Source organism: Moschus berezovskii, chromosome 15 (assembly GCF_049115385.1).
Source record: "Moschus berezovskii isolate FMDL1 chromosome 15, NW_MosBer_1.0, whole genome shotgun sequence".
Classification (NCBI taxonomy): domain Eukaryota; kingdom Metazoa; phylum Chordata; class Mammalia; order Artiodactyla; family Moschidae; genus Moschus; species Moschus berezovskii.
In genome coordinates, this window is record NC_142474.1 from 44,644,976 (window position 1) to 44,672,673 (window position 27,698).

The following is a 27,698-nucleotide window of genomic DNA, read 5'->3' on the forward strand; positions in this document are numbered from 1 at the left end:
TAGTGATAATTTCATGCATGATGGTTATTCTCAGTGAAAATTTATCTTTTGGCTAGATGAGTTATTAAAGTAGCCTTCCAAAACATTTTTTAAAGAGAAAGAGAGAAAATATGAGAATGTGAATGTAAGAGTTACATTGCATAAAGAGACAGTACTTCTTCAAATTGCTCTGAATCACTGCAGTTTATTAATAACAGGTAAGATGGTTACTCCGTTGGTAAAGAATCCATATGCAATGCGGGAAACCACCTGCAATTCAGGAGATGCAGGTTCAATCCCTGGATTGGGAAGGTGCCCTGAAGAAGGAAATGGCACCCCACTCCAGTATTCTTGCCTGGAAAATCTCATGGACAGAGGAGCCTGGTGGGCTACAGTCCATGGGGTAGTGAAAAGTTGGACATGACTTAGCGGCTAAACCACCACCACCACCACAGTGTTAGTTTAAACTTGAGGTTTAAAATCATAAGGGAACCAGTGAGAGGTGTTTGGATGGGGCCGCAGCTGCTCAGTCAAAATTTTGAGTTAACACAAGTCAACTGTTCCCTCTGGAGGTTACAAAGGGGGAATGACACAGTGTCTTGAATTTGCTTTATTGAAAGTAGAAACTTTTTTAAAAGTTTTTTTATTTTTAATATGGCCCATTTTTTAAGCCTTTATTGAATTTGTTACAATATTGCTTCTGTTTTGGTATTTTTGGCCACAAGGCATGTGGGGTCTTAGCTCCCCGACCAGGGATCGAACCTGCACCCCCTGATTTGGAAGGCAGATTCTTTTTTAAAAATTAATTTATTTATTTCAATGGAGGCTAATTACTTTACAGTATTGTGGTGATTTTTGCCATGCATTGACATGAATCAGCCATGGGTGTACCTGTGTCCCCTGGTCCCAAACTCCTCTCCCTCTCCCATCCCTCTGGGTTGTCCCAGTGCACTGACTTTGAGTGCCCTGTTTCATGCATCAAACTTGGACTGGTCATCTGTTTCACATATGGTAATACACTTGTTTCAATGCTATTCTCTCAAATCGTCCCAACCTCACCTTCTCCTACAGAGTCCAAAAGTCTGTTCTTTACATCTGTGTCTCTTTTGCTGTCCCAAGTGTAGGGTCATTGTTACCATCTTTCTAAATTCCATATATATGCGTTAATATACTGTATTGGTTTTTTTCTTTCTGACTTACTTCACTCTGCGTAATAGGCTCCAGTTTCATCCACCTCATTAGAACTGACTCAAATGTGTTCTTCTTAATATCTGAGTAATATTCCATTGTGTATATGTACCACACCTTTCTTATCCATTTGTCTGCCAGTGGACATCTAGGTTGCTTCCATGGTCTAGCTATTGTAAACAGTGCTGTGATGAACACTGGGGTACATGTGTCTCTTTCAATTCTGGTTTCCTCAGTGTATTCCCAGCAGTGGGATTGCTGGGTCATATGGAAGTTCTGTTTCCAGTCTTTTAAGGAATCTCCACACTGTTCTCCATAGTGGCTGTACTAGTTTGCATTCCTACCAACAATGTAAGAGGGTTCACTTTTCTCCACACCCTCTCTAGCATTTATTGTTTGCAGACTTTTTGATAGCAGCCATTCTGACTGCGTGAGATGGTACCTTATTGTGGTTTTGATTTGCATTTCTCTGATAATGAGGAATGTTGAGCATCTTTTCATGTGTTTGTTAGCCATCTGTATGTCTTCTTTGGAGAAATGTCTGTTTAGTTCTTTGGCCCAGTTTTTTGATTGGGTCGTTTATTTTTCTGGTATTGAGCTGCATGAGCTTCTTGTATATTTTTGAGGTTAATTGTTTTGTCAGTTGCTTCATTTGCCGTTATTTTCTCCCATTCTGAAGGCTTTCTTTTCACCTTGCTTATAGTTTCCTTTGTTGTACCAAAGTTTTTAAGTTTAATTGGGGTCCCATTTGTTTATTTTTGCTTTTATTTACATTACTCTGGGAGGTGGGTCACAGAGAATCTTGCTCTGATTTATGTCAGAGAGTGTTCTGCCAATGTTTTCTTCTTGGAGTTCTATAGTTTCTGGTCTTACATTTAGATCTCTAATCCATTTTGAGTTTCTTTTTGTGTGTGGTGTTAGAAAGTGTTCTAGTCTCATTCTTTTACAAGTGGTTGACCAGTTTTCCCAGCACCACTTGTTAAAGAGATTGTCTTTTCTCTGTTGTATATTTTTGCCTCCTTTGTCAAAAATAAGGTGTCCATAGGTGCCTGGATTTATCTCTGGGCTTTCTATTTTCTTCCATTGATCCATATTTTTTCTTTGTGTCAGTACCGTACTGTCTTGATGACTGTAGCTTTGTAGTATAGTGTGAGGTCAGGCATGTTGATTCCTTCAATTCCATTCTTCTTTCTCAAGATTGTTTTGGCTATTCGAGGTTTTCTGTGTTTCCATACAAACTGTGAAATTATTTGTTCTAGTTCTATGAAAAATACTATTGGTAGCTTGATAGGGATTGCATTGAATCTATAGATTGCTTTGGGTAGTATACTCATTTTCACTATGTTGAATTCTTCTGATGCATGAACGTGGTATATTTTTCCATTTATGTGTGTCATCTTTGATTTCTTTCATCAGTGTTTTATAGCTTTCTATATATAGGTCTTTTGTTTCTTTAGGTAAATTTATTCCTATGTATTTTATTCTTTTCATTGCAATGGTGGATGGGATTGTTTCCTTAATTTCTCTTTCTGTTTTCTCATTGTTAGTGTATAGGAATGCAAGGGATTTCTGTGTGTTAATTTTATATCCTGTAACTTTACTATGTTCATTGATTAGCTTTAGTAATTTTCTGGTGGTGTCTTTAGGGTTTTCTATGTAAAGGATTGTGTCATCTGAAAACAGTGAGAGTTTTGCTTCTTCTTTTCCATCTGGATTCCTTTTATTTCTTTTTCTTCTCTGATTGCTGTGGCTAAAAATTCCAAAACTATGTTGAATAGTAGTGGTGAGAGTGAGTACCGTTGTCTTGTTCCTGACTTCAGGGGAAATGCTTTCCATTTTTCACCACTGAGGATTATGTTTGCTTCGGATTTATCATAATTTTGGCTTTTATTATGTTGAGGTATGTTCTTTCTATGTGGAAGGCAGATTCTTAACCACTGGACCGCCAGGGAAGTCCCAAAAGTGGAAAGTTTTAAACAAATTTTAATTTTGAAATGAAAAATGAATGAGGCACGAGTGGTAACATCTTGAGTCTAGGTGCTGGGTCCATGGATATCACATTTTTGACACTTACATTTAGAAATTTTGTTAATATGAAAATAGAGGAAGAGCAGCAGAGGAGAAGGCCGTACTGGAGGCAGGTGGCGTCACACAATCACAGGACCCCATGGCGCGGGTGAGCCTGTTGGGGTGAGATGCCTTCTGGACCCCGAGCAGAGACAGTGGACACACTGTCAGGTCTACACATGTGGACTCAGGAAGGAAGCCTGGGCTACGGAGAGATGGTGGTGGAGAGTCAGCCACATGGAGGAGGCATTTAAAGCCTGAGGTCTGGATGTCCTGGAGAAGTGAGTGTAGATCTAGGAAGGGAGATGGCCGAGAACTGGGCTCAGCACCCCGGAGTCCAGATCCTGAGAAAAGAGGAGTTCAAGCACAGGGACTGTCAGGCCCCCTCTGCAACCCACTAAGGTGTCTGAGTGATGGAAGGGCTCTCTGGAGCATGGGAGCTGTTGGCCACATCCCCTGCCATGAGGGGTCAGGGGAGACCAGGCCTGGATGGTGACTGGTGGGTCGTGTAACAAGAAGCTGTGAGCTCCTGACCGACTTCAGCAAATCTGAACAGTTTGCTGTTAGTCATTTAAAATCTTTGTATTTAAAACATGTAGTAAAACAGTAAACATATAGTGACTTCATCCCTGAGACCGCTGCCCCAGCAGAGCTGTCTCGAAGTCATGGCAAAGTAAAACATGTTGTTGCTTGTCTAATGTTTCTAACAAAAAGGCCAGTGTGTGTCTCACTCCCCATTCCTGTGTGCAGGCTCCTCGTTCGGAAGCCCTCACCATTCTCGGGTCTCTGGTCTGCTTTCCAAACACCTACCGTGAGATTCCCCTGCGGCAGCCGGTGCCTGAAGTTGCTGAAGTCGCCACAGGAGAAGATGTCAAGGTACGTGATGCCATGACGGAATCTCAGGTTAGCATCTTCTCACTCGAGCTGTGTGGTTCTGTGGTTGCCTTTTCCATTATTAAGCTCTGTGCTGCTTATCCCTGAATATTTTGCTTAGTCGTTTAGATGTATCAGTAGTTGTTTTTTTTAAGAACACTAGTTTTTTGGGATTAAAGGAGCTCAATACAGAGTGTGCTGCAGTTGTAACTGATGGTTAGGTTCTGTGGGTATTTTTTCTTAGATCTGTTTATCATCCCTGGGGATCATAATTTTGTAATGAAGCATTCTTTGTAATAATTTTATTAGTTTAATTAGGCTGCATTTGTGCATCAAATGAATTTATAAGAAATAATTGAAATATTCAATCCCATTATTGGCCTGATTAAGTACTACTAATATTTGAAGTTCTAAATTATTCCTTGGAGAATAAAGCTGATTTTTTCCTCGGCTGACTTTGGAGCAATCAAAAATGGTTTTCAAATCAATCAATCAATTTGTGGATCTATAGTACACATGAATAATATGTAATTCAGTGTACAGTATATAATCCAGGTAAAAAGAAAACTGAGATTTTTTTTTCCTATGCACATGTGCGTGCTCAGTCACTTTAGCCATGTCCAGCTTTTTGTGACCCCATGGACTATGCTGGGCTCCTCTGTCCATGGGATTCTCCAGGCAAGAATACTAGAGTGGGTTGCCATGTCCTCCTCCAGGGGATCTTCCTGACCTAGGGATCAAACCTGGATCTCTTGCATTGCAGGCAGAATCTTTACCTCTGAGCCACCGGGGAAGCCCAGGAAGAATCATTTGCTCTGCTCAGTTTTTGCTGTGCACACAGAAACGCTCTTCTTTAGTGGGCTTTAGATCCCGGGGAGCCCTCCCCCATCTGAGACCACCATGCCGCTTCCTCAGGCCCTCTGTGTCCTTCCCCAGGTTTCCCTGATTGGGGACTCTGCCCCCCTCAGTCCTTCAGTGGCCCCAGACTGCCTTAAAACATGGACGGAACATGTGGGAAGTCAACTACTAAGCAAGGTTTTTATTTTCCTTCATTTTGTGTTTTTAGCACTACCTCATAAGTATTTTACTGAAGAATGCCACAGAGGAACCAAGTGAGTGTGCAAGGTAAATGTTACATGAAAGGTGAACTCGTTCAGAATTTTAAGATACACATTCACGTGAACTCAGTGTTAAAAAATACCTTCTTTTCACTTTACTTTCAGACTGAGAAGTATGATACGAGTTATGTTGGGGGGGTATCATTTATCACTTTTTTTAAGAGGTGACGTTATTAAGTGAAAAGTGTAAAGTACAGAAGATTATGCCACCTGCTCTGTAATAAAAAGCAAAATTGTGAATATGTGGGTATATTCCCTGATATTTTTAACGTGGAAGAAAATGGAAAGATAAACCAAAGCTTATAAAAACAGTGTATGTATAGGGTAGTGATTTTTACTCAGCAGTGGTTCTGTGCCCTGGGAGACATTCAGCAACGTCATTCACCAACATCATTCACCATCTGCTTGCCGATGAAACTGAATTTATTTTCCTGGCTCCTTCTTCTAGCCCCTTATATATTCAGGTTTATATATGGAACTGACTGCTTAAGCCTCAATTTGGATGTCCCAATACATCTAAACTGAACACAGCCATAACTGAAGCCTTGAGTCTGCTGTCTTCACCAGAGCCTCACTGTCTCAGGCTTCATCTCAGTATGTGTCACCCAGAAACTTGGGAAGATCATGATTTCTCCTTTACCTGCTACATTCAAACCTTCAGCAAGTCTTGACAATACCATCTTTCTCTCTTTTCCTTTAGTATAGAAAGGCAAATTTCTGTCAAGCTAAAATGTGGAATTTTAGGTCCATGAATCAAGGCAAATTGGAAGTGGTCAAGCCAAGAGTGAACGTGGACATTCTAGGAATCAGTGAACTAAAATGGACTGGAATGGGTGAATTTAACTCAGATGACCATTATATCTACTACTGTGGGCAGGAATCCCTTAAAAGAAATGGAGTAGCCATCATGGTCAACAAAAGAGTCCGAAATGCAGTAAAAAACGACAGAATGATCTCTGTTCGTTTCCAAGGCAAACCATTCAATATTACAGTAATCCAAGCCTATGCCCCAACCAGTAATGCTAAAGAGGCTGAAGTTGAACAATTCTGTGAAGACCTACAAGACCTTTTAGCCAACAAAGGTCCATCTAATCAAGGCTGTGGTTTTTCCTGTGGTCATGTATGGATGTGAGAGTTGGACTGTGAAGAAAGCTGAATGCCAAAGAATTAATGCTTTTGAACTGTGGTGTTGGAGAAGACTCTTGAGAGTCCCTTGGACTGCAAGGAGATCCAACCAGTCCGTTCTAAAGGCGATCAGTCCTGGGTGTTCGTTGGAAGGACTGATGCTAAAGCTGAAGCTCCAATACTTTGGCCACCTCATGTGAAGAGTTGACTCATTGGAAAAGACTCTGATGCTGGGAGGGATTGGGGGCAGGATGAGAAGGGGACGACAGAGAATGAGATGGCTGGATGGCATCACCAACTCAATGGACATGAGTTTGAGTGAACTCCAGGAGTTGGTGATGGACAGGAAGACCTGGCGTGCTGTGATTCATGGGGTCACAAAGAGTCGGACACGACTGAGTGACTGAACTGAACTGAAATGTGGAATAGAAATGTGAATAATATGGTCAGTCTTTCTTCAGTACAGTTCAGTCTCTCAGTCGTGTCCTACTCTTTGCGACCCCATGGACTACAGCATGCCAGGCTTCCCTGTCATCACCAACTCCCAGAGCTTATTCAAACTCATGTCCATCGAGTCGGTGATGCCATCCAACCATCTCATCTTCTATCGTCCCCTTCTCCTCCCGCCTTCAATCTTTCCCAGCATTGGGGTCTTTTCCAATCAGTCAACTCTTCGCATTAGGTGGCCAGAGTATTGGAGTCTTAGCTTCGGCATCAGTCCTTCCAATGAATATTCAGGACTGATTTCCTTTAGAATGGACTGGCTGGATCTCCTTGCAGTCCAAGGGACTCTCAAGAGTCTTCTCCAACACCACAGTTCAAAAGCATCAATTCTTTGGTGGTCAGCTTTCTTTATAGTCCAACTCTCACATTCATACATGACCACTGGAAAAACCATAGCTTTGATTAGATGGACCTTTGTTGGCAAAGTTTTGTCTCTGCTTTTTAACACGCTGTCTAGGTTGGTCATAGCTTGTCTTCCAAGGAGCAAGCGTCTTTTAATTTCATGGCTGCAGTCACCATCTGCAGTGATTTTGGAGCCCCCAAAATAAACTCTCTCACTGTTTCCATTGTTTCCCCATCTGTTTGCCATGACATGATGGGATTAGATGCTGTGATCTTCATTTTCTGAATGTTGAGTTTTAAGCCAACTTTTTCACTCTCCTCATTCACTTTCATCAAGAGGCTCTTTAGTTCTTCTTTGCTTTCTGCCATGAGGGTATTGTCATCTGCATATCTGAGGTTATTAATATTTCTCCTGGCAGTCTTGATTCCAGCTTGTGCTTCATCCAGCCCGGCATTTCAATTGATCTACTCTGCATGTAAATTAAATGAGCAGGATGATAATATACAGCTTTGATGTACTCCTTTCCCGATTTGGAACCAGTCTGTTTCTCCATGTCTGGTTCTAATTGTTGCTTCCTGATCTGCATACACATTTCTCAAGAGGCAGGTCAGGTGGTCTGGTATTCCCATCTCTTGAAGAATTTTCCACAGTTTGTTGTGATTTACACAGTCAAAGGCTTTGGCATAGTCAATAAAGCAGAAGTAGATGTTTTTCTGTAACTCTCTTGCTTTTTCGATTATCTGATGGATGTTGGCAATTTGATCTCTGGTTCCTCTGCCTTTTCTAAATCCAGCTTGAACAGCAAAGAATATAATCAATCTGATTTTGGTGTTGACCATCTGGTGATGTCCATGTGTAGAGTCTTCTCTTGTGTTGTTGGAAAACAGTGTTTGCTCTGACCAGTGCGTTCTCTTGACCAAACTCTGTTAGTTTGCCCTGCTTCATTCCGTGCTCCAAGGCCAAATGTCCCTGTTATTCCAGGTGTCTATTGACTTACTACTTTTGTATTGTAGTCCCCTATAATGCAAAGGACATCTTTTCTGGGTGTTAGTTCTAGAAGATCTTGTAGGTCTTCATAGAACTATTCAACTTCAGCTTCTTCACCATTACTGATTGGGGCTTAGACTTGGATTACTGTGATGTTGAATGGTTTACCTTGGAAACGAACAGAGATCATTCTGTCATTTTTGACATTGCATCCATGTACTGCATTTCAGACCGTTTTGTTGACTATTATGGCTGCTCCATTTCTTCTAAGGGATTCTTGCCTACAGTAGTAGATATAAGGGTCATCTGAGTTAAGTTCACCCATTCTAGTCCATTTTAGTTCACTGGTTGCTAAAATGTCAATATTCACTATTGCCATCTCCAGTCTTTCTTAGTTGTGTGTAAAAGGAGTTAAGCAGTGAAATTAGAGCCATATAAGTGTAGAGAAGGAAGCAGACTAAAAATATGAGCAAGATTTCAAATAGAAGAGAATTAAGAGAGAATATAGTTGTAATTGTGGGCGATAGTAATTCAGAAAAGTTAAGAAAAGTAGTAAGGAGTTTCATTATAAAAGTTGGAGTGGGATGAGATGGCATGACAGCAAACAGTATTAAGAGAGTGTATTGGAATACAGATTGTGAGTAAGACGATACTGCCGTGAGCTTAAAAAATGTCTTGGTAGACAAACCTTCACAATCACAAAGGACATCCTCAGAATACAGAGAACATGAGGAGTCACTACGAGTGTAAAAGAATAGGAAGATGCTAAATGGGAATGTTAAATGAAGGATCTCAAAGCAAGCAAAGATCAGAAAGAGCTGTTAAAAATGAGTGTGGCTTAGAACTCAAGGCAGGTGAGAGTCGCTTAGGTTATAAAACCATTTTACGGGTCACTGTGTTCTCCATGGTGCAAGGCTAATAGTTACAGAGAGATGCAGGTGTTCCTAGAAATGAGAGGTCTCTGCTCTTAGCAAATTACATTTAACAAGTAGGTTAATGGGTCATAAAAAAAAGAATACACACACACATTTATATGTACATACATGCATGGAAAGGAAGAACAGCTCTTAAAATGGTAAAAATATGATGTAGGGCATAATTCCAAGTTGTACAGATTGTAGGGAATTGAACAATCAGAGTCTGAGTTAGTCTGAGGGAAGATAAAGAGGCTTGGGGTAGAATGTAGAATACCTGGGGAAGGCTGCAAAGTAAGATGCAAAGTACAGTTTCTAGTCTGAGAATAGGTATAGGAATTAGGCAAGAGGAGAAGGAGATGTAGACAGTTCTAGACAGTCAGGAAAGCGTGGAGCTCCTGTCTAATGCTGGCACCTGAGAAAAGAAAGTCCCAGCACACACCTTGTAAGCAATGGAAAAGCACAGCTTTTACCCAGTGGTAGAAGGTGACATGTTTATCAAGGGGTATTTTAATTCGTTTGTTCTGAAGCACTTATTCCATTCTGATCAGAAGAGGTAAGATGCTCGTGAAGTGCAGTGGTTTTAAAACCTCAAAAGAGATGGATTTTAGTTGCTGAATTATTTTGAGCACAAAGGAGCACTCAGTATGCAGGGCCAGGCACTGTGTCCGATTTGATTGGCACTGGGTGTGGCCTCTTACTACAGAGAGCAGCATGCACACATTACAGCAAGCTTCTGGTTCCAAGCAGAGGTTTGGAGCCCCTTTTTGTTCAGAAAGGGAGCAGGTTGCGGGGGTGGGGGGTGGGGAGGGGGCGTTGGCACGAGCATTTAAATTACATATATGTGCCTTCAGGAAACATTAAGAGGAATGTGACTTTTTGATCATTGTAAAAGATAGTAGGGCTTATCAATTCCAAAGATAATTATTACCCAATCTTGTTTATAATTGAGAAAGGTAATTTTTAAAAGAGTATACAACTTGAAGAATATAGTGTCTTAACACATTGTTTAAAAGAAGTAACAGTGAAACTGAACTTTGAAAGTTGTGCTCAGGTATACTTTATGATGAAATACAGGATTTGTCTCCTGTTTGTGGTAGATGTTGTGTATTTTATTGCATGGAAAGCAATTATAAATTCAATTTCCAACAGTTTTCTAAGATTCATGTTTTTGATTCTTCCTCAGAAATATCCTGAAACCATAAAATGTGATACAAAAATTAGTTCCAGCAAAAATAAGCGATACATGTACTGTGACAATTCACAGAAAATACACCAAGTATTTCATTAAGTATATAATTACTAACCAGAAAACCAGTCTGTTGAGGGAACCTTATCTTTTTTTCTCAAGAAGATCTTTTGTTAATGTAGCTACAACTTTTGTGACTTTGTAAACAAAGTTTAAAGTATCTTGTCATTGACAAATACCAAGAAAATGCATCTCTTCACAATGGATTTCTTCCTTTTCCGTCTTTTCCAAAAGGTGCATTGCCATCTGCTCCCTTGGGATCTGGATCTGTGAGGAGCTGGCACAGGGCACAAGCCACCCTCAGCTGCAAGAGGCCGTCAACGTCATTGGTGTCACTTTGAAGGTACTGTCAGTTCATCGTGTGTGTTTGACATCAAGTGTCTCAGATAGTCAACCTGTTGTAGGTTGAATTAGCACCATCCCTGTTTCCCCCTATGTTACAGAGGGTTTTGATGCAAAAATTCTTTCTCTGAAAGCCACGTGGAACATTCTGTGAGGGTACCGGGCAGGGCTGCCAACGACTGCTTCCCCCCTGGGTGTTTGCTTCTGGCCATCCGCCACCTGAGCTTCAGGAAAACTGGCCCAGGGCTGGCTCCCGTGACCACGTGCTAATGAGAGGGTCAGGGAAGTATTTCATCCCTACGTCCCGCCGCTTTCCGCCTGCTGGTGACACCTTCCCCCTTGAAGGCCTCCGTAGCCTTAGTGCCTGGCATCCTGGGCCCGCCGCCTGGAAGGAAACTGTCCCGCTTGTCCCTGCTCAGCTCAGCAGAGCACGCCTTAGTGGCTTCTCTCTGCCGTCCACCCCCCGTCTCTCACACCTCTCTGCCCTCGTAGCTCGTCTTGTCTGCTGTGTCCCTCACTTCACTGTCGTCACCTTGTCTGTCTCTGGTTGAGATGACAGAGCCACACCTGCCTCGTGTTTCTACTGTGTGACTTGCCCAGTGGGAGGCAACAGGACCGCCCTGGGGCCCACTCTCCGCACGTTCCATTGTGCCCTCAGACCCCCTCCATGGGGCTGTGCGGGGCATTAGGAATATGATGGAGAACAAGATGCAGGAAGATGAACACACAGAAGAACTAGCAAACACACAGAAAGGATTGGCTCTTAGCCCTTAAGGCCACATAGAAGTTTCAGCGGGGGAGGAGGAGGAAACAGAAGAGCTGGAGGGGTGTGGGCTTGGTGGCCTCGTGGGGAGATGACATCTCTGGCTGTGACCTGCAAGACATGGCAGCACCTGCCGAATGCAGACCTGGGAGCCGAGTGTCCTAGACAGAGCAAGGAGCAGGTGCAAAGGCCCTGGGGCAGAAGTAAGCCAGAGTGTCTGAGGAGTGGACAGAGACCATGAGGGTCAGGTGGCAGGAGGCCTGGGTGGCCAGAGGAGGCCATGGAGCCCCCGGGGCCCCGTGCTCTCAACCACGTTTCCTTGTGCCTGTCGGGAGAGGGCAGTCAGCACCCATTGTGCAGAAGCTGAACTGATCACCTTTCCCTTCCCATCCTGTGCTTCGTCACTGAGGTGCTCGACTTCTCTGGTTATTTCTGTGGCCCTCTGGTCAGCTGATGTCTGCTTTGTGCAGCCGGGCACTCCAGGTGTGGAAGTAGCTGAGAGGCAAATCCAAAGGTCTCCCTGGACAGGACACAGATTTAGTGACGAACCTTTCTGCCCCGGCTCATGGGTTGTGGCTGCAGTGCGGCCCAGGGTCTGACCAGGGAAGGAGCAGTAGGGATCCTCATACCTCCCACGCACCCCCAGTCCGTGGGCCCGGCGGGAATTGCCCCTTCGCTCTGCCATCTCCTGAGAGACTGAGATATCCAGAGAACTGTGGACACCTGCCAGACACAGAAAACAGACTCAATAATTGAATTTGCCATAACTTTGAATTACGTCCTCCTAGTTCTACATTTTTCACATTTCTTAGAATGATATCTGTGCAGGTTAAGTTTAATTTCATAGGATGAAAAGTCTTTTGATCAATCCTTTTTTCTCCAAGTGTAAAAAGAAGATAATATCCACCTTACAGAGTTGTTAATGAAGAGTTATCAAGGTGAAAATGAGAAAAATTCTTGTAAGAGGTTCAGCACACCGGGGCTACTCAATAACGGACTACATTTCAATTTCCTCCAGTCATCAAAACTATCATTTGTGTGATCTGGATAAGACAGTTGAATTTATGGTTTTAATTACCAAATGATTAAACGTTTCTGCAGAGTGTTATGTAGATTAACACAACTCGGGTAGACAGAAGGCAGTTAACAGGGTGGTGACCATGTACAAACTGGTGATAAGATACACTTTTCAGATATTTAATGCAGAACAAGGACATGGGTCCCCAGAGGGAACTGAAAAGAAATCCTTGTTGTGTCCTTCTTTAGGAATACCGTACATGTGAAGTGAGGTTATTTAGCGTGGGGTTTTGTTTCCTTTTCTAGTTTCCTAACAAAATTGTGGCCCAGGTAGCCTGTGATGTGCTTCAGCTGCTAGTTTCCTACTGGGAAAAGCTTCAGATGTTTGAAACCTCCCTGCCTCGGAAAATTGCAGAAGTAAGTCTTTTTTTCCGCCATAATGCTCAGACATCAGCGTTTCCTCTTTTTATTACATTTGATATTTAATGAATTCTAGATACTCCAATAATTGTTGGAGCACCGACTGTTAAACTGCCATGTGAGTCACCCATTTTCAGAGTAAATTACGCTGGCCCTTCTCAGCTGCGATTTCAGGCACCGAGTAAGAAGCCACCAGTGTTCCAGGGCAGGCTCACACTTGGGGAGTTTGAAAGGCAGACACGACCACAACAAAGAGACCTTTTGTCGACTGGGCTTCATTCATCCAGAGTAATTTGGATGGTGCCAACAAGGAGTAGGCAGCTGGTCGTGATGCCCTGTGTGCGGGGGCTGGGGGAGGGGTGCTTTCCCAGAGCGAAGGCCTGGGCTGTGCGTTCTGCCACCAGCATGATTGCCCAGCTATAATGAGCTTACCACTGTCGTACCCTTGGGGTGGGGTGGGGGGAGTGGGTCATTGGTGGAGGAGAGGGGCAGAAGAAATAGGAAGAATGCCTTCAACGGTGACACCCTGGAGGTCAGTGCCATGAGAGGGTGCTATCTTGCAGGAAGTAGGTACCCTCACCCTGCAGGAGCTGGGTGTTAAGTCTCGTCCCTTGTTTAAACAAGCCCTTGTTCCATACACACCCAGTGGAGAGAGAGGAAGTAAGGTGATTTACTTTTTCTCAACCCTGAACAAATGTCACCCATGAGGTCACTTTGTTCTCTCAGATACATCAGAAATCACAGGTGATTTTTGACCTCAGGGGACCCAGAGTGAAACAGAGCTTTGGATTTTAGGAATATGAGATGCTACCAAATGTAAAGTTGGGTTTTAGAACAACCGTGTAATTTATCACCTAAATGGGGATGCCTTTGAGAATGAAATAGGTGCTACTACTGTGGCTCAGCTGATAAAGAATCTGCCTGCAAGATGAAAGACCTGGGTTCGATCCCTGGGTTGGGAAGATCCCCTGGAGAAGGGAAAGGCTACCCACTCCAGTATTCTGGCCTGGAGAATCCCATAGACTCTACAGTCCATGGGATCACAAAGAATTGGACACAACTGAGCAACTTTCACTTACTTACCCTGGTACCTCAGGTCGGTGGAGACCTGGGGTGTGTTATAAGAAAAGTAAATGGGCGCATGTTCGTCATTACCTTTGGAAGTATTTATTGCTTTCATCACGAGAAGGGTGGAAGCTGATGTTGGATATGGTGTGACCACAGACAGAACCACTCCTTCCCCTGGGCCCTGATCTCCCCACCAGCAGAGAGGAGACAATTGTTGGCCATCACCCTCTCCAGTCTTCAGATCATGCAGGTCACTGAGGTGACTCTTGACCTGTGTCACCTTCCTCCAGGAGCTGGCCCCCTGGCTGGGTGTGGTGGCAAAGCCATCCCGGACCTCTTACCTGACGGCTTCCAGGACCGTACCATGGTCTGTCTGATTGGGAATTTGTCTTCTCTGCAGATCCTCGTGGCCACAATCGCTTTTCTGTTACCAAGTGCAGAGTACTCCTCAGTGGAGACAGACAAGAAGGTAAGTGGCCCATCTGCTAGGTTCTCCCCAGAATTTGTGTTTTTAAAGGCATGACTCAGGTGGCAGATGCTGTCACACGCAGGACTTTATAACCTCCCCTGTTCGGACCGGCCCTGGCCTCTCTCTGTGAAAGCCTTCTTCACCCCTGTGTCCCTGAAGAACGGCCGTGGTGCTGGAAGGTTCTGTTTCCTGTAATGACACACAGTGGTGGAGTCTGCGAGGCTGCAGGCTGAGGCTCTGGTCTGCTTCCTCCTCCAGTTCCTCGTGTCCCTGTTGCTCTGCCTCCTGGACTGGTGCATGGTGCTGCCGGCGGGCACCCTCCTCCACCCTGTGTCCACGGCAGCCCTGGACGAGCAGCCCCCGGCCCGGGCCCCCTTGCTGGATTACATCTACAGGGTGAGTCCCCCCGCCACCCTGGGCCTTGAGGTACAGGGTCTGGACTGGAGCCTCAGACAGTCCTCCAAACAGGTTGCTGTTGTTCAGTCACTCAGTCGTGTCCGACTCTTTGAGACCCCATGGACTGCAGCACGCCAGGCTTCCCTGTCCTTCACCAACTCCTGGAGTTTGCTCAAACTGATGTCCATTGAGTTGGTGGTGCCATCCTACCATCTCTTCTTCTGTTGTCCCCTTCTCCTCCTGCCTTCAGTCTTTCCCAGCATCAGGGTCTTTTCTAATGAGTCAGTTCTCTTTAGGCATTCCTGTACTTATTTGTGCCCTTTGGACAAGGATTTATGGGGGCTCAACATTTTAAAAGAAATGAATGACTTCAGGAGTATTCACAGAATAATTATAATTACAGAGAAGCCGTGATTACCTGGGCTTCTCTGGTGGCTCAGACAGTAAAGAATCCGCCTTCAGTGTGGGAGACCTGGATTTGATCCCTGGGTTGGGAAGATCCCCCTGGAGGAGGTCATGGCTACTTGCTCCAGTATTCTTGCCTGGAGAATCCCGTGGACAGAGGAGCCCGGCAAGCTACAGTCCATAGGGTCACAAAGAGTCAGACACAACTGAAACGTCTTAGCAGATAGGCAGTGATTATCCCAGGCACGATGCAGGCATTTTACCTGACTGTCAGAGTTAAACAACTGCAGTTTGCTCAGACTTCCCCAGTGTTTATGGAACATGGTCCGTACCTGCTTTGTTTTGAAAAGAATCTTTATTATAGGAATATCTACAGCCTTAGTTGGCCAAAATCTCTTTATCAGAGGAAGAAAAAGTACAAGGATCCCAGTCTCCTCTTTGCTTTCAAAGATCTTCAGAAATAAATTAAGGCAATACAGTATATTACATCAAATTAATCAGCATCATCCTTTTTTTAATACCTAAGACATTGGAATTTCACCCCTTACCACTGACTAGGTGTGGTGTTTACTCTGGACCCCTAGTACTATCCTTCCAAACAGGCCTTACAGCTCTCCCTATGGAAGCCTTATCTATCCATCTGTCTATTATATCCATCCATCTATTACTTGTGTGTCCATTGAATAGGGCTCCCCAGGTGGCACTAATGATAAAGAACTCACCTGCCAGTGCAGGGGACCTAAGAGATACAGGTTCAATGCCTGGGTCAGGAAGATCCCCTCAAGGAGGGTATGGCAACCCACTCCAGTATTCTTTACCTGGAGAATCCCATGGACAGAGGAGCTTGGCGGGCCATAGTCCATGGGGTCACAAAGAGTTGGACACAACTGAAATGACTTAGCACGCATGCACACAAACCACTGAATAATTACTGTGAGGTAGGGGCAATTCCTTTGCTTATTTTTGTAGTAATTAAACTTAAAACTAATAATTAAAAAAAAGATTTCTAGGCATTTCCCTGGCAGTCCAGTGGTTAAGATTTTGCCTGTCAATGCAGGGGTTGCAGGTTCAGTCCCTCTTCTGGGGAGCTAAGATGCCTCCTGCCTTAGGGGCCAAAGAAACAAACCCATAAAACAGCAATTTAACAAATTCAATAAAGACTTTTTTTTTAATGGCCCACATCAATAAATGAAGAAGATTTCTTAAGTCATTAACAGATTGCTTTGTTGCCTTATTTTAAAATGCATTCAGTTAAAACCGAAAAAGCCACTTAACCATGGTTGAAATTCTACTAATAAAGTATTTTGTACTTTTAAATGGTTTCTTGAATGGTCAAAGATTTTAGTAACTATGTTCAGATGAAGCGGATATTTCTGACATCACTATGGCTTATAAACCTAGATGAGGCTTGGCTTAAGCCACTAAAGTAGCTGCAGTCATTTAAATTCATGTCTAGCATTTCTTTTCTTAAAACGTCTCTCTCAAAATTGCTTCACCAACATAAAAATTACTCTATAGTTAATGTGATACATAAATTTACTGGATAATCCTTTATTTTATTTTTTTAAAGGAAACTTTTTCCACTAAAGTATTCTGTGCATCCAAAAAACTGCATCCATCAATCCTAAGTGAATTTTGGAGTTTCACCAAGTGGGCATACCTGTGAAATGGGCTCCCAACTCTAGAAACGAAGCATCCTGGCATTCCAGGAGCCCCCGTGCGTGTAGCCTACACGCAGACCTGGGGGTGACCACTGTCTTATCACAGCAGACACTTGTTTTTGGCTGTTGGACTTTCTACTGTACAAAATCACCCAGTGTGTCCTTCTGGTTCGCATATGTATGCCTTTCTGTTGGACGTACACCTAGCAGTGGAGTTGCTGGAACGCATGTGTTGTTCGTTAGGAGTGAACACGCAGTAATTTTCCAGGGTGATTGTGCTGAGAACTGCAGCTGCTCCACACCCTGGCTGACACTTTGTCTCTGCTAGGTAGGCAGTGGTATCATGTTGTGGTTTTATTCATCATTTGTATTTCTTACATTTATGGCATCTAATAGAAATTAGCTCTTTCGATGACAGAACCTCAAATTTTTTATATTAATGAGGGAGCTACCCTCATTTTCCTGTACTGCTCTTTTGCTAGGAAGAGGGCATATTCAGGTGGGCGTCCCCTGCTGTTCTTGGTCCTTTGTAGCCATGGACGAAAGTTGCATTTACCGCCAGCCTCCTCCAGTCCCCAGGAGACAACACAATGGGAAGGAACTGAATCAAGAAACATCCAGCCCGACCTCAGAGCTCGTCATCTAAAAGCAATCTTTCCTTAGTTTTTAAAAGCATCGCCTTCATCTTCTTAAAACTCAGTTTTTTACATTTATGATCAGAAAGGAAACTTTAGTATAGCGATTACTTCACCTATACACATTGACATCCTCAAGACAGTTGTAGGCATGGCGTCGGCTTCGGTCAGTGGCAGTTTGTAAACAACCAGTGAGCTTTCAGAAACTCATCTTGAGAAAGTAAGGATACTTTCAGAATTTGTGTTCAATTTACTTCATCAGTTATACCTTTTAAAAAGCGCATCAGATTGGCCCTCCCAAGTCCTAGTGTCATGAGATACACGAATTCAAATCCATGAACGTTTATGCACTAGGTCAGCAGTTTCTGCTGGTGGCTTTCATTCTGATTGCCACTTTGGGTGGTGGGGCACCTGTGGCCCATCACCTGGCTTGTTGTCACCTCTCTCGTGCTTCCATGGACGGGAGCAGCACCAGGCGTGTGCAACCACGTAGAGTGCCGAAAATCACGCTTGCTGACTTTTGCTTTCCTTTTGCCATCGACACAACAGGAGCGAGATAAGCATGTTCATAGCAGGAAGGTGTTTTAGGACGGGAAGGATTTGATGTTCTCAGGAATCATCAAGCAGGAATCCTGCCTCGCAGGGGCTGCTGTCGTTTGACAGCCCGGCAGGGGGCAGGCGGCGGGTGGCATTCCCAGCACACGCTCCCTCCTGTGCACGCAGGTTCTGCACTGCTGCGTCTGTGGCTCAAGCACGTACAACCAGCAGAGCCGCTACACCTTGACCCTGGCGGACCTGTCGTCCTCGGATTACGACCCCTTCCTGCCGCTGGCGAACGTGAAGAATTCTGAGCCGGTCCAATTTCATTCATCAGCAGAACTGGGCAACCTGCTCACTGTTGAAGAGGGTAAGGCTCTTGAGGCTGTTCATTGCTGTGGGCAGCAGAAGGGAAAATGGCAGCCATTTGTGAGTACTCGCTGTGTTATTTTCTGAGAAGCTAGTGGTTGCAGTCTGGGTTTCTGCAGTGCTCTGTGATATCAAGTCCTTCCTCCCTCGTTTCCGCTTTCTCTGTCCTCCCGTTTCTTCTCCCATCTGAGTTGAGTTTTATATGCTCGAGGGCCTGTGGGAGGCACAGATCCCCACACACGGTCCACTTTCTATCCCCAAGGAGTTTTTCATCTCATGGGGAGATAGGATTCAGGCAGAAGGACTCACTGCGTGTACGGGAGCCCTGTACGGGTTTCCCATGGAGAAGCGCCTAAGTCAGGCTTGGGAGGAAGGGCAGCCTTTGTGAGGAGCTGGTAGAGAGGGACCAGCTGGGCGTCACCAAGACAGATGGAGGCAGGATGGTTCTGCTCCCAGCAGAGGGCCTGTCGTAGATGTGGGTGAGGTCAGGACATAGGCTGTGCATGTCCTCCTCCACCACACTTCTCCCCAAAATGACGGGAGCCCATCTCTACGCCTTGGAATATAGTCAGAATGTGGGGGACGGTGTCATCTGTATGTGTGGTAACATTGCATAGAATCGCACACACACACACTCACATACACACAATTGAGTGCCGGTGAAACTAGGAAACTGAACAGTGATGCATGGTCTTGGTGATCATGCTGATACTGCCCTGTCACCGCTCAAGATGTTTACCGTTCGGGTGAAGGATGTTTGAAATTTCTCTGCATTATTTCTTAAAAGCGAAGGTGAATCTTCAGTTGTCTCAAAAAGTAAAAGTTAAAAAAAATGTGGATATAGAGCGTTAGATCATCCATGATAATTTTATGAACCTTGCAAGTTAAAAACCTAGGGCTGAGAACGAACTATGAAGGTAAAAACATGCTCCAAGAAAAAAGAGTGAGGGCAGAGTGAGGGAAGTGGACAAAGAAGCATTCAGAAGCATTAATTCATCTTTTATAACCAAACTGTTTCTGGTTAGATAATGTTTCTGATAAGCAATGTTATATTTTTGTCTATCATTTTAAAATGATTCTTTCATAGACCATTACCCACATTTGATGTAATGACTACTTTCAAACAGAGTTACAAGTGAGAGATCCAGCCACCTACAGCCGAAGTGGCTGTTGGCTCGGCTCGAAGAGGAGCTGTCAGTGGTACAACACCTGTTCACTCTTCTCATCTTTAATACCTAATTGCTTAAAAAAAAGAGAAGGGAGGAGCTTTTTTAAAAAAAAAGAAAGAAAGAAAGTTAAAGGACAGTCTAAAATTACTGCTTTTATATTTCCTCTCTAAATTTAGAAAAATGAAATAAGTATATGAAATATGATTTTGCATAGCCTGCAGAAGTCACAAGCTTGTTTCTTCATTAATGGGGTCTAAATTTCCTCTTGATTTTTCAGGGCAGCCCTGCGCAGTTGAAGCAGGTGAAGTCTGCCAGGGAGAAACAGTTCTTATTCCACAAATATTCTCTTTCCTTACTTTTCGGTACCAAAGATATTTGGGGTGTGTCATTGTTTATGATGAGTAATGTGACTCCAGGTTAATTTCCCCTTGCAGAATTCAAGCATGTTCATTAAAATACAGATCTGTATTTATCTCAGATTATAAGTACGACCTACGTAAGTAAAAGTAGAGAGGGTTGCTTTTCCAGTTGTTTTCTGCTGGGGGCCTGGTTCCAGTTGAACTTTCTTGTTAGTGTCGAAGCCTGTGCTTCGTGTCATCATCATGCAGTGTCTTACATTATGGACACCTGAGCCCCCAGCTGGTTGCAGCTCTGCTGTAGCGGCATTAACATTTCTGATGGGGTGTGTATTCATATGGGATAATAAGCATGAATAAAAAGCATCTGTAACTTTTCAAAAAGTTAATATGTACACAGAAGCAGAGGCATTCATCACTGTGATTCTAAGGGAATGAGTCGAGGTGTTTTAAATTTCTCAGTTATATGGAAATCATCCACACACCAGAGGGTCTGGAAGAAACATTTCATCTCAGAGACACATGCAGATGACCTCTACTTCTGAGAAGTCTGGGGTTTTAGATGAAATTTTATTTTGCATTGTCGAATACAGGTGATTTCTTGTCCACCCCCCAAAAAAAATTAAGAAGTTCGAAAGAAGTTAGGACGATCGCAGTCATCATGCATAATTTCCTAGATGCTAGGATTTGATTGTTTCATTTTTTCATCATAAAATTGATGTTTTATATATAAGTCAATTAGATTTCTAATGTCTAAGGGGGAGGATGTTTAGCACACGAAAACATATTTATACTTAGTGATAACTTTTAATATTTGGTTTTCATGTCATGAATTTAAAAACCAAGTATTTCTTAAGTATTTATTAAGCCTTTTAGCCCAAATTAGAAAACTTAGTTTATTTAAGTATCTAGTGAGTTTTTTTAAATTAAAAGTTTTCATTTTGACTTGTTCTTAGATTGATGCACAATCCTTTTGTGAACGTGGTGGATTAAGATTTCTGTAACTGCTTTGAGGCTTCAGTAATCATTTCAGCCCTTACTTGTGTATTTTGCCTGCTTCCCCATCATATCGCAAGCATTTCACACAGCCCTCTTGATTGCTATTGTCCAAGTCCTTCTATACATCTGAAGTCTTAAACATTTTATAAATTAGTTGCTCCTGGGCATTTAATCAACTACAAATTCAGTGAAAGCTTTCTGAGTAATTCCATGAATTATTAATATGTCAGATTCTGTTAAATATTTAAAATGCCCTAACAACAAAACATAAATAGTCACAATAATCCTAAAGCAAATTGCTTCAAATACATGTAAGCCATCCCGGGCTTGATTCATCCCCTTATCGGTGTCTCCCTTTACCCAACAAAGGGAGCGAGGCCATCTCCCCAGCCCTGGTCCCCAGCCCTCCAAGCCTCCCTGCTCTCCAAGGGCAGATGTCTACCTCCCCGAGCTCTTAGATCTGTCAGTGCTAAAGGATCTGTCTCTGGTTTATAGCTGTACCTGCACATTTTTAAATGTCCCTTTCAGAACGAGACCTTCCTATAAATTATTTCTTTTAACCATTTCTTTAAATTGTGCTTGTAAATTCAAATAGAATGAATGTCCAGAAAAGAAAAATAGGTGGGGAAAAAAAAAATCCCCAGACTTAAAAAAAAAAGAGCTTCCTCCTTGCTGGGTACCGGTCGCGGTCCGGTGGCGGCCCCTTCTCACCTTCCGTCTCTGCTGTGTCCCCGTGTCCCCATCTCGCCGTCAGCAGAGAGGAGGAGGAGGAGCCTGGGGCTGATCCCGCTGACCGCGCGCATGGTGATGGCGCACCTGGTCAACCACCTGGGCCACTTCCCGCTCTGCGGGGGCCCCGCCGTGCTGCACAGCCTGGTGGGCGAGCACCACGACAACGCGCACGCCGACGCCGCCGAGCTCTCCCCAGACGTGTTCCGGAGCCCCGGCCTGCAGCTGTTTGTGTTCAACGACAGCACCCTCATCTCCTACCTGCAGACGCCTGCGACGGGTCCTGCCAGTGGGTCGCCGGCGGGCGCCCCCTCGGAAGTGAGAGTGATAGTGAGGGACATCTCAGGGAAGTACTCGTGGGACGGGAGGGTGCTCTACGGACCCCTGGAAGGCCACCTAGCCCCCAAGGGCAGAAGCCCCTCATTCCTCATCTCAGGCTGGCGACCCCCACCCCCTGGACCTCAGAGGGCTCCTTCTCAGACTGAGGAGGGAGAGGATGTCCTCGACAAATTACTTGAAAACCTTGGCCACACAAGTCCTGAATGCCTTTTGCCATCCCAGCTCCGTCTGAATGAGCCTTCCCCACCCCCTTGCGGCATGAACTGGGACCAGGAGAAGGAGATCACTAAGGTCCTGCTGCGCCAGAGCACACAGGAAGACGAATACGTCCAGAGGTGCGATGTGGACATGGCCATGAGGGTCGCCAGCCAGGAGCCACCATCCCCGGTGGAGCCCCGGGGAGCCTTCTACTTCTGTAGGCTGCTGCTCGATGACTTGGGAATGAATTCTTGGGACAGAAGGTAACAACCCTCTCTAGACCTTCAGTTGTCTTGTCGTTTTGTGTGTGTGCGACTGTTCTTTTTCTCAGTTTGCGATTTGGGAAAAAGAGAACAGAAATGGAGATTTTTCTCTATTTCAGCATTAATAGCTGGAGGAGGGCATGCCTACCCACTCCAGTATTCTCGCTTGGAGAATCCCATGGACAGGGAAGCCTGGTGGGTTACAGGCCATAGGGTTACAAAGAGTTAGATATGACTGAAGCAACTTAACACACACAGGCAGCTTATTTTCTGCTGCTAAAAGTGAAAGTCACTCAGTCCTGTCTGACGCTTTGCAACCCCATGGACTATACAGTCCATGGAATTCTCAAGGCCAGAATACTGCAGTGGGTAGCCCATCCTTTCTCCAGCAGATATTCCTAACCCAGGAATCAAACCGGGGTCTCCTGCATTGCAGGCACATTCTTTACCAGCTGAGCTACCAGGGAAGACCCTAAATTAAACTAAAAACAAAACTAATTGTGCTCTACTGATGCACAAATAGAATTCCAAACATCTGTTGTATATTTTAAGGGGTATCAAGCATTTACTCTGTGTGTGTGTTTTAATTACTACTCTGCGCATTGTTGCTTCTGCCTTCATGAAAGATGCCAGTGGACTACAGAGACGAATATGCCACAGTTTCCCCGTAGCTCTGGTGAGGGAGGAAGACTTGTTATGACTCTGATAAAAGACAGTGTGACTCAGGACCTCACCGGGAAGTGAGGGCAGTAGAGGAGACTGCAGATGGGGTGGGTTTGAGCCGCAGAGGTGAGAAAAGAGTCTCGTGACAGAGGTGACAGTGCTAATAGCAGGATAGGCACACACGTCAGTCACACACTCAATGACCACAGCCAGCCAGTGTCCACAGTCACGGGAGGCAGGTGCAATTGTGACGCCTTTGGACATCTTCAGAATGAAGTTCCTTCTCTAGGCTCCGGCTGCAAATCTTTGGTGAATGGGGTGGTTGTGGAGGGGTGGATGGATGGATGGATGAATGAATAGGTAGGTTTGTACATTGACTGATTGAAAAGGGCAAAATTGATCTGTGATTACACGACTTTTCTCTTATCCCTTTTTCTTTATAGGAAGAACTTCCATCTGTTGAAGAAAAATTCAAAATTATTAAGAGAGCTAAAAAATCTGGACTCCCGACAGTGGTAAGTGAAAGTGTATCATATACCTCCTTGTTCCTGTCTGTCTTTGTGTGTGCTGGCAGGGAGGGGTGCCAGATAAGGTGGTGGGAGTGACACCCCTGCAGGGACCTGGCAGTTTATCCCTTTGGTAGTTTTATCCTGAGGAGTAAACTTACATGTTTGCTACACGAAGAAGAAGTCCTCTAATCTCTGCCCTTGATTAAGAACCTTTCAGCCAGGGGACGCTGGTTCTCGTCATGTTTCTGCAGAGCCTCTGGTTCTGCTGAGGGTCAGATGCCAGTCCACATCATGCAGCAGTGTGGTTTGGATCCCATGGACTAGGTTAAGACCCAGGCTCCCTGACCCTGAGCCTCGTTCTCCAAAGCAGGTCAGATCTCAGATGGACCTCTCTTCTGAACGACTTTAGAAGCAGTTCTGAAGATGAGCTCTGACCCGTGTTTGATCTGGGGAAACAAGGGCTTCCTAAAACATCTCAGCCTGGGGCCAGTGTCATGCTGGGCACATAACAGGTGCTTGGAAGTCTTCAATAAACTGCTTCCTTAATCTTGAGTTTTTTAAAACTCATTTAAAAATAAAAACAGCTTTCTGTTCCTATTGTATTCTCTTCAGGAGCATCACTGAGCATCTCCTTAGAAAAACTGCATTTGTTATTCCTCAGAGTATCCTTCTCCACATTGTTTCCCAATTGTCCTTGTGCTGCTTTTTCTCCAAAGGAAGGAAATTCTGGGGCGGGGGCCAGCGGGGGGGGCTGTTTCCTGAAGGGGCTCGAGGATTCACTGCCCACCCCCTTCCAGTAGGAAATGAGCAGTCACTTGGGTTGCAGACTAATCTTTTCCAGTGTAGGTTGTTATTCCATGCTCCTTCCTATTGAGTGACGACATTGGTGTCTTGTGATTGTGGCCAGTTTGTTGAGTGTTAATGTACTTTAATTGCATGAGGTACAATGGAAATAGCTCCCTGGGGGACTGTTCTTGACATCTAAAAATGTATCCACTTATTTTACAGTAAGGATGTTTTCAGGGTTCTTTAAAAGAACAGAAATAAGTTGGGGGGTTCTTTAGCTTTGAGATCCCGTATATCAGTCAGTTAGCAAATAAGAACATATCTTGTCCCTCAACTTCCGATCAGGATGTTTCTATTAATTTCTGGTATCAGTTTATCTCCCTGCTGTCAAGTCAGGGTTTCTGCTTAACCTGTTCCTAGGAAAAGTATGGCTTCTCAGATGGTGCTAGTGGTAAAGAACCCACCTGCCAATGCAAGAGACATGAGACATGGATTCAGTCCCTGAGTCAGGAAGATCCTCTGGAGGAGGGCATGGCAGCCCACTCCAATATTGTTGCCTGCAGAATCCCATGGTCAGAGGAGCCTGGTGGGCTACAGTCCTTGGCGTCTCAAACAGTTGGACACAACTGAACACACACACATGTAGAGACCACCTCACAACTAGGATTTGTATGGTGTGAAGCTGGCGAAGATGTAAATCGTATAATGAACATAGGTACACATTAAAGAAAGCTTCCCCTTTCAATATTAATGCCTCTTCCCACCAAAAAATAAAGTAAAAGCAACAGTCATGTTTCTTTGGCTTTTTAATGCGACAGCACAAGGAAACCAAGCTATTCTGGTCTAGTCCTAATAAGGAAAAAAAAAAAGAAAAACTCGAATTCTAGTGAGGAAGAGGAAACGGTTGATTTTCTGTCTGTGTGCTCTGGAATACCTGCTTCTCTGTGCACTGGTCCTACCGCTCCTGTACCTGAAGTGCTGTTGATGTTGCTAATTATCATTTCAAAAGCTTGGCTCTAATAAGGCCAGACACAGTGTCTGCATCCTCCCAGGCTCTCTGCGGTGTTAACATTTTGGAAGCTGTGAAATTTGATGAGTGTTTACAGCTAAAGGTCACCTGGGCTCACACCTCCATCCGTCACGCAGTCACCCGGCATCTCTCTGCTCCACAAGGAGCTGATGAGGACCCATGACCTGTAAGCAGCTACAAAGTAAAAAGCCTGGACTTTAAGGAGAACAAACAAAAACATTTCAGATAAACCTAAGATTGTTTTTTGTACATCTAGTGTACAGAATAGAGAAAAATTAAACGCTGAGGACTTATCAGTATGTAGATGGAGCTGCAGAGAAATGGACTGACTCTACTTTGCTCTCCATTTGTTCAAAGAGACTGTCTTTTAGTTCGTGGCTTATGACCTCCCTTACCGTCCAAGCCCCTACGTGATTACAGATCTTAGAGTCGACTTGTCTGAGTCCAGACTGCTGGCCAACCCTGCCTGTAGTTTGGGAGGAAATGATGTCACAATTTTGGGCCCCATGTGCTTGAGGACAAGCTTTCCAAGGCCTCTGTTGGAGCACCGCCCACTAGCATCAATCAGCACAGAATCCCCTCCCCACCCCCCACATCCATTCTCTGGAGAGCAGCAAAACCATGAACATGACAGAGGAAGGCTCCATCAGGGTCTTCAGGACTACCACCTCCCCTGCTGACAGCATGACAGTTTACTTCAAAAGCCTTAAAAGGAGGCAGTGGTCATAGTTCCCCATCTATGAATCTATTTTAAGGACTATCAAAAGTGATGTGAAAACACCTTTCAAATGGATGTGACCCAGATGTCCAGTAGCAAGGATTTGGGATATGGAATAGTAACATAATGGAATGGAATATTTCACAATCATTATTAATAACTTTGTTACACAAGCATATGGTATAAAAGTGTTCATACTCCGAGATGGTGTAAGTGATGAGTTTTATGTTAAACACATTTTACACATTTGTTTTTAAAGTGTTCACAAATATTTTAAGTGAAAAAAACAGTGGCAAAACACAAACTGATGGTGTCTCATTTCGTAGGCAAAAACACATCCTGAGATAGTAACCATTGTGATTTCAACATATAAGCAAAGAACATGTGTGGGTTTTTAAAAATTCTTCTCTTTCCTTTCTATATTTTCTAATTTTTCCTCTAAATATGGTCATTAAATGTAAACTATGGGGGAAGCAGGAGGAGTAAGCTATCAAGACAAATCCCTGGGTCAGGAAGATCCCTTAGAGGAGGGCATGGCAACCCACTCTGGTATTCTTGCCTGGAGAAGCCCGTGGACAGAGGAGCTTGATAGGCTACAATCCATCAGAGTCTGATGGGTCACAAAAAATTGGACATGACTGAAGTGACTTAGCACACATACAGAAGGAGATGTTGAAGAATGTGTTAAAATACGGAGCCCAGATTCTATCACTGTCGAGTCTAATCAGATTATAATTTTGAGGTATTAAATGATTAGACAACAGAAACATTTCCATGTTGCTTAAATGCTCAGTAGTTTTTCCAATAGATTTTTCCAGAGTATGTGGTAGAAATCAGTAGAAAAGTGGAACTGCTCTGGAAATGGTAATCCAAAATCTAAAACATAGAGACTGGAATCCATGTCTTGGGTGATAGAGCTGTGGTTCTTGGTTAAAGCTCTATTCCAGTGAGAGTGATATCATCACCTGTCTAAACTGTGCACACATCACTTGTTGTAGATCTAGTGACCTTGACACTGTACTCCAGTGTATAATTTATATTAATAGAAATGGCTATCGACATATTCCAGTATATCATTGTTTCTCAGGTCAATTCAACAGAGATTTAGCTGAGCAAATTCTACATGCCAAAGACCATATCAGACACACAAAAGTTGACCCAGGACTCCTTTCTTCAGATTGTTGCATTTACCTGATTCAACAGCAAAATGCCCCAAATCCATCATGGAGAAAGTGGACAAACAGTTTATACTTCTGAAGAGGTTTCCCTGGACAGCTGTCCAACCTCCCAGGCATCCTCAGATCAGTCAGAGCCCCTCACAAAGATGGTACCTAAATGTGTCCTGCTTTGAAGAAGTGATTTTCATTTCTCAAGTAGTCTTGGCCTGTGTTACAGTCCTAATTAGGGAGCTCCCCAGTTTTCTTATCTAAAGGTGTGGGAAGTGAAATATGCATGGTCACATGGATCTGTCCACCACTGATATCTATCTGAAAGGCTTGGTATTTTTTTT

General features: G+C 44.0%; 1 protein-coding gene across 10 annotated transcripts in view; it reads left to right on the forward strand.

Annotated features, from left to right (window-relative positions):
* Window positions 1-27,698, forward strand: part of RALGAPA2 (Ral GTPase activating protein catalytic subunit alpha 2) — a 270,104-nt gene that overhangs the window by 145,147 nt on the left and 97,259 nt on the right. For 8 of the 10 annotated variants that reach the window (XR_008686475.2, XR_008686472.2, XR_016039170.1 and 5 more), the window contains 9 exons: window positions 3,985-4,110; window positions 5,174-5,232; window positions 10,582-10,690; window positions 12,776-12,886; window positions 14,358-14,426; window positions 14,685-14,822; window positions 18,247-18,430; window positions 21,708-22,482; window positions 23,589-23,660. Coding sequence is in view for 7 of the 10 variants with exons in the window: in XM_055430686.2 (XP_055286661.2) it covers window positions 3,985-4,110; window positions 5,174-5,232; window positions 10,582-10,690; window positions 12,776-12,886; window positions 14,358-14,426; window positions 14,685-14,822; window positions 18,247-18,430; window positions 21,708-22,482; window positions 23,589-23,660 (1,643 nt within the window). In the remaining 3 variants the exon portion in view is untranslated. The remainder of the gene's footprint in view (window positions 1-3,984; window positions 4,111-5,173; window positions 5,233-10,581; window positions 10,691-12,775; window positions 12,887-14,357; window positions 14,427-14,684; window positions 14,823-18,246; window positions 18,431-21,707; window positions 22,483-23,588; window positions 23,661-27,698) is intronic. The other 2 variants (XM_055430695.2, XM_055430719.2) reach the window with 1 other exon arrangement.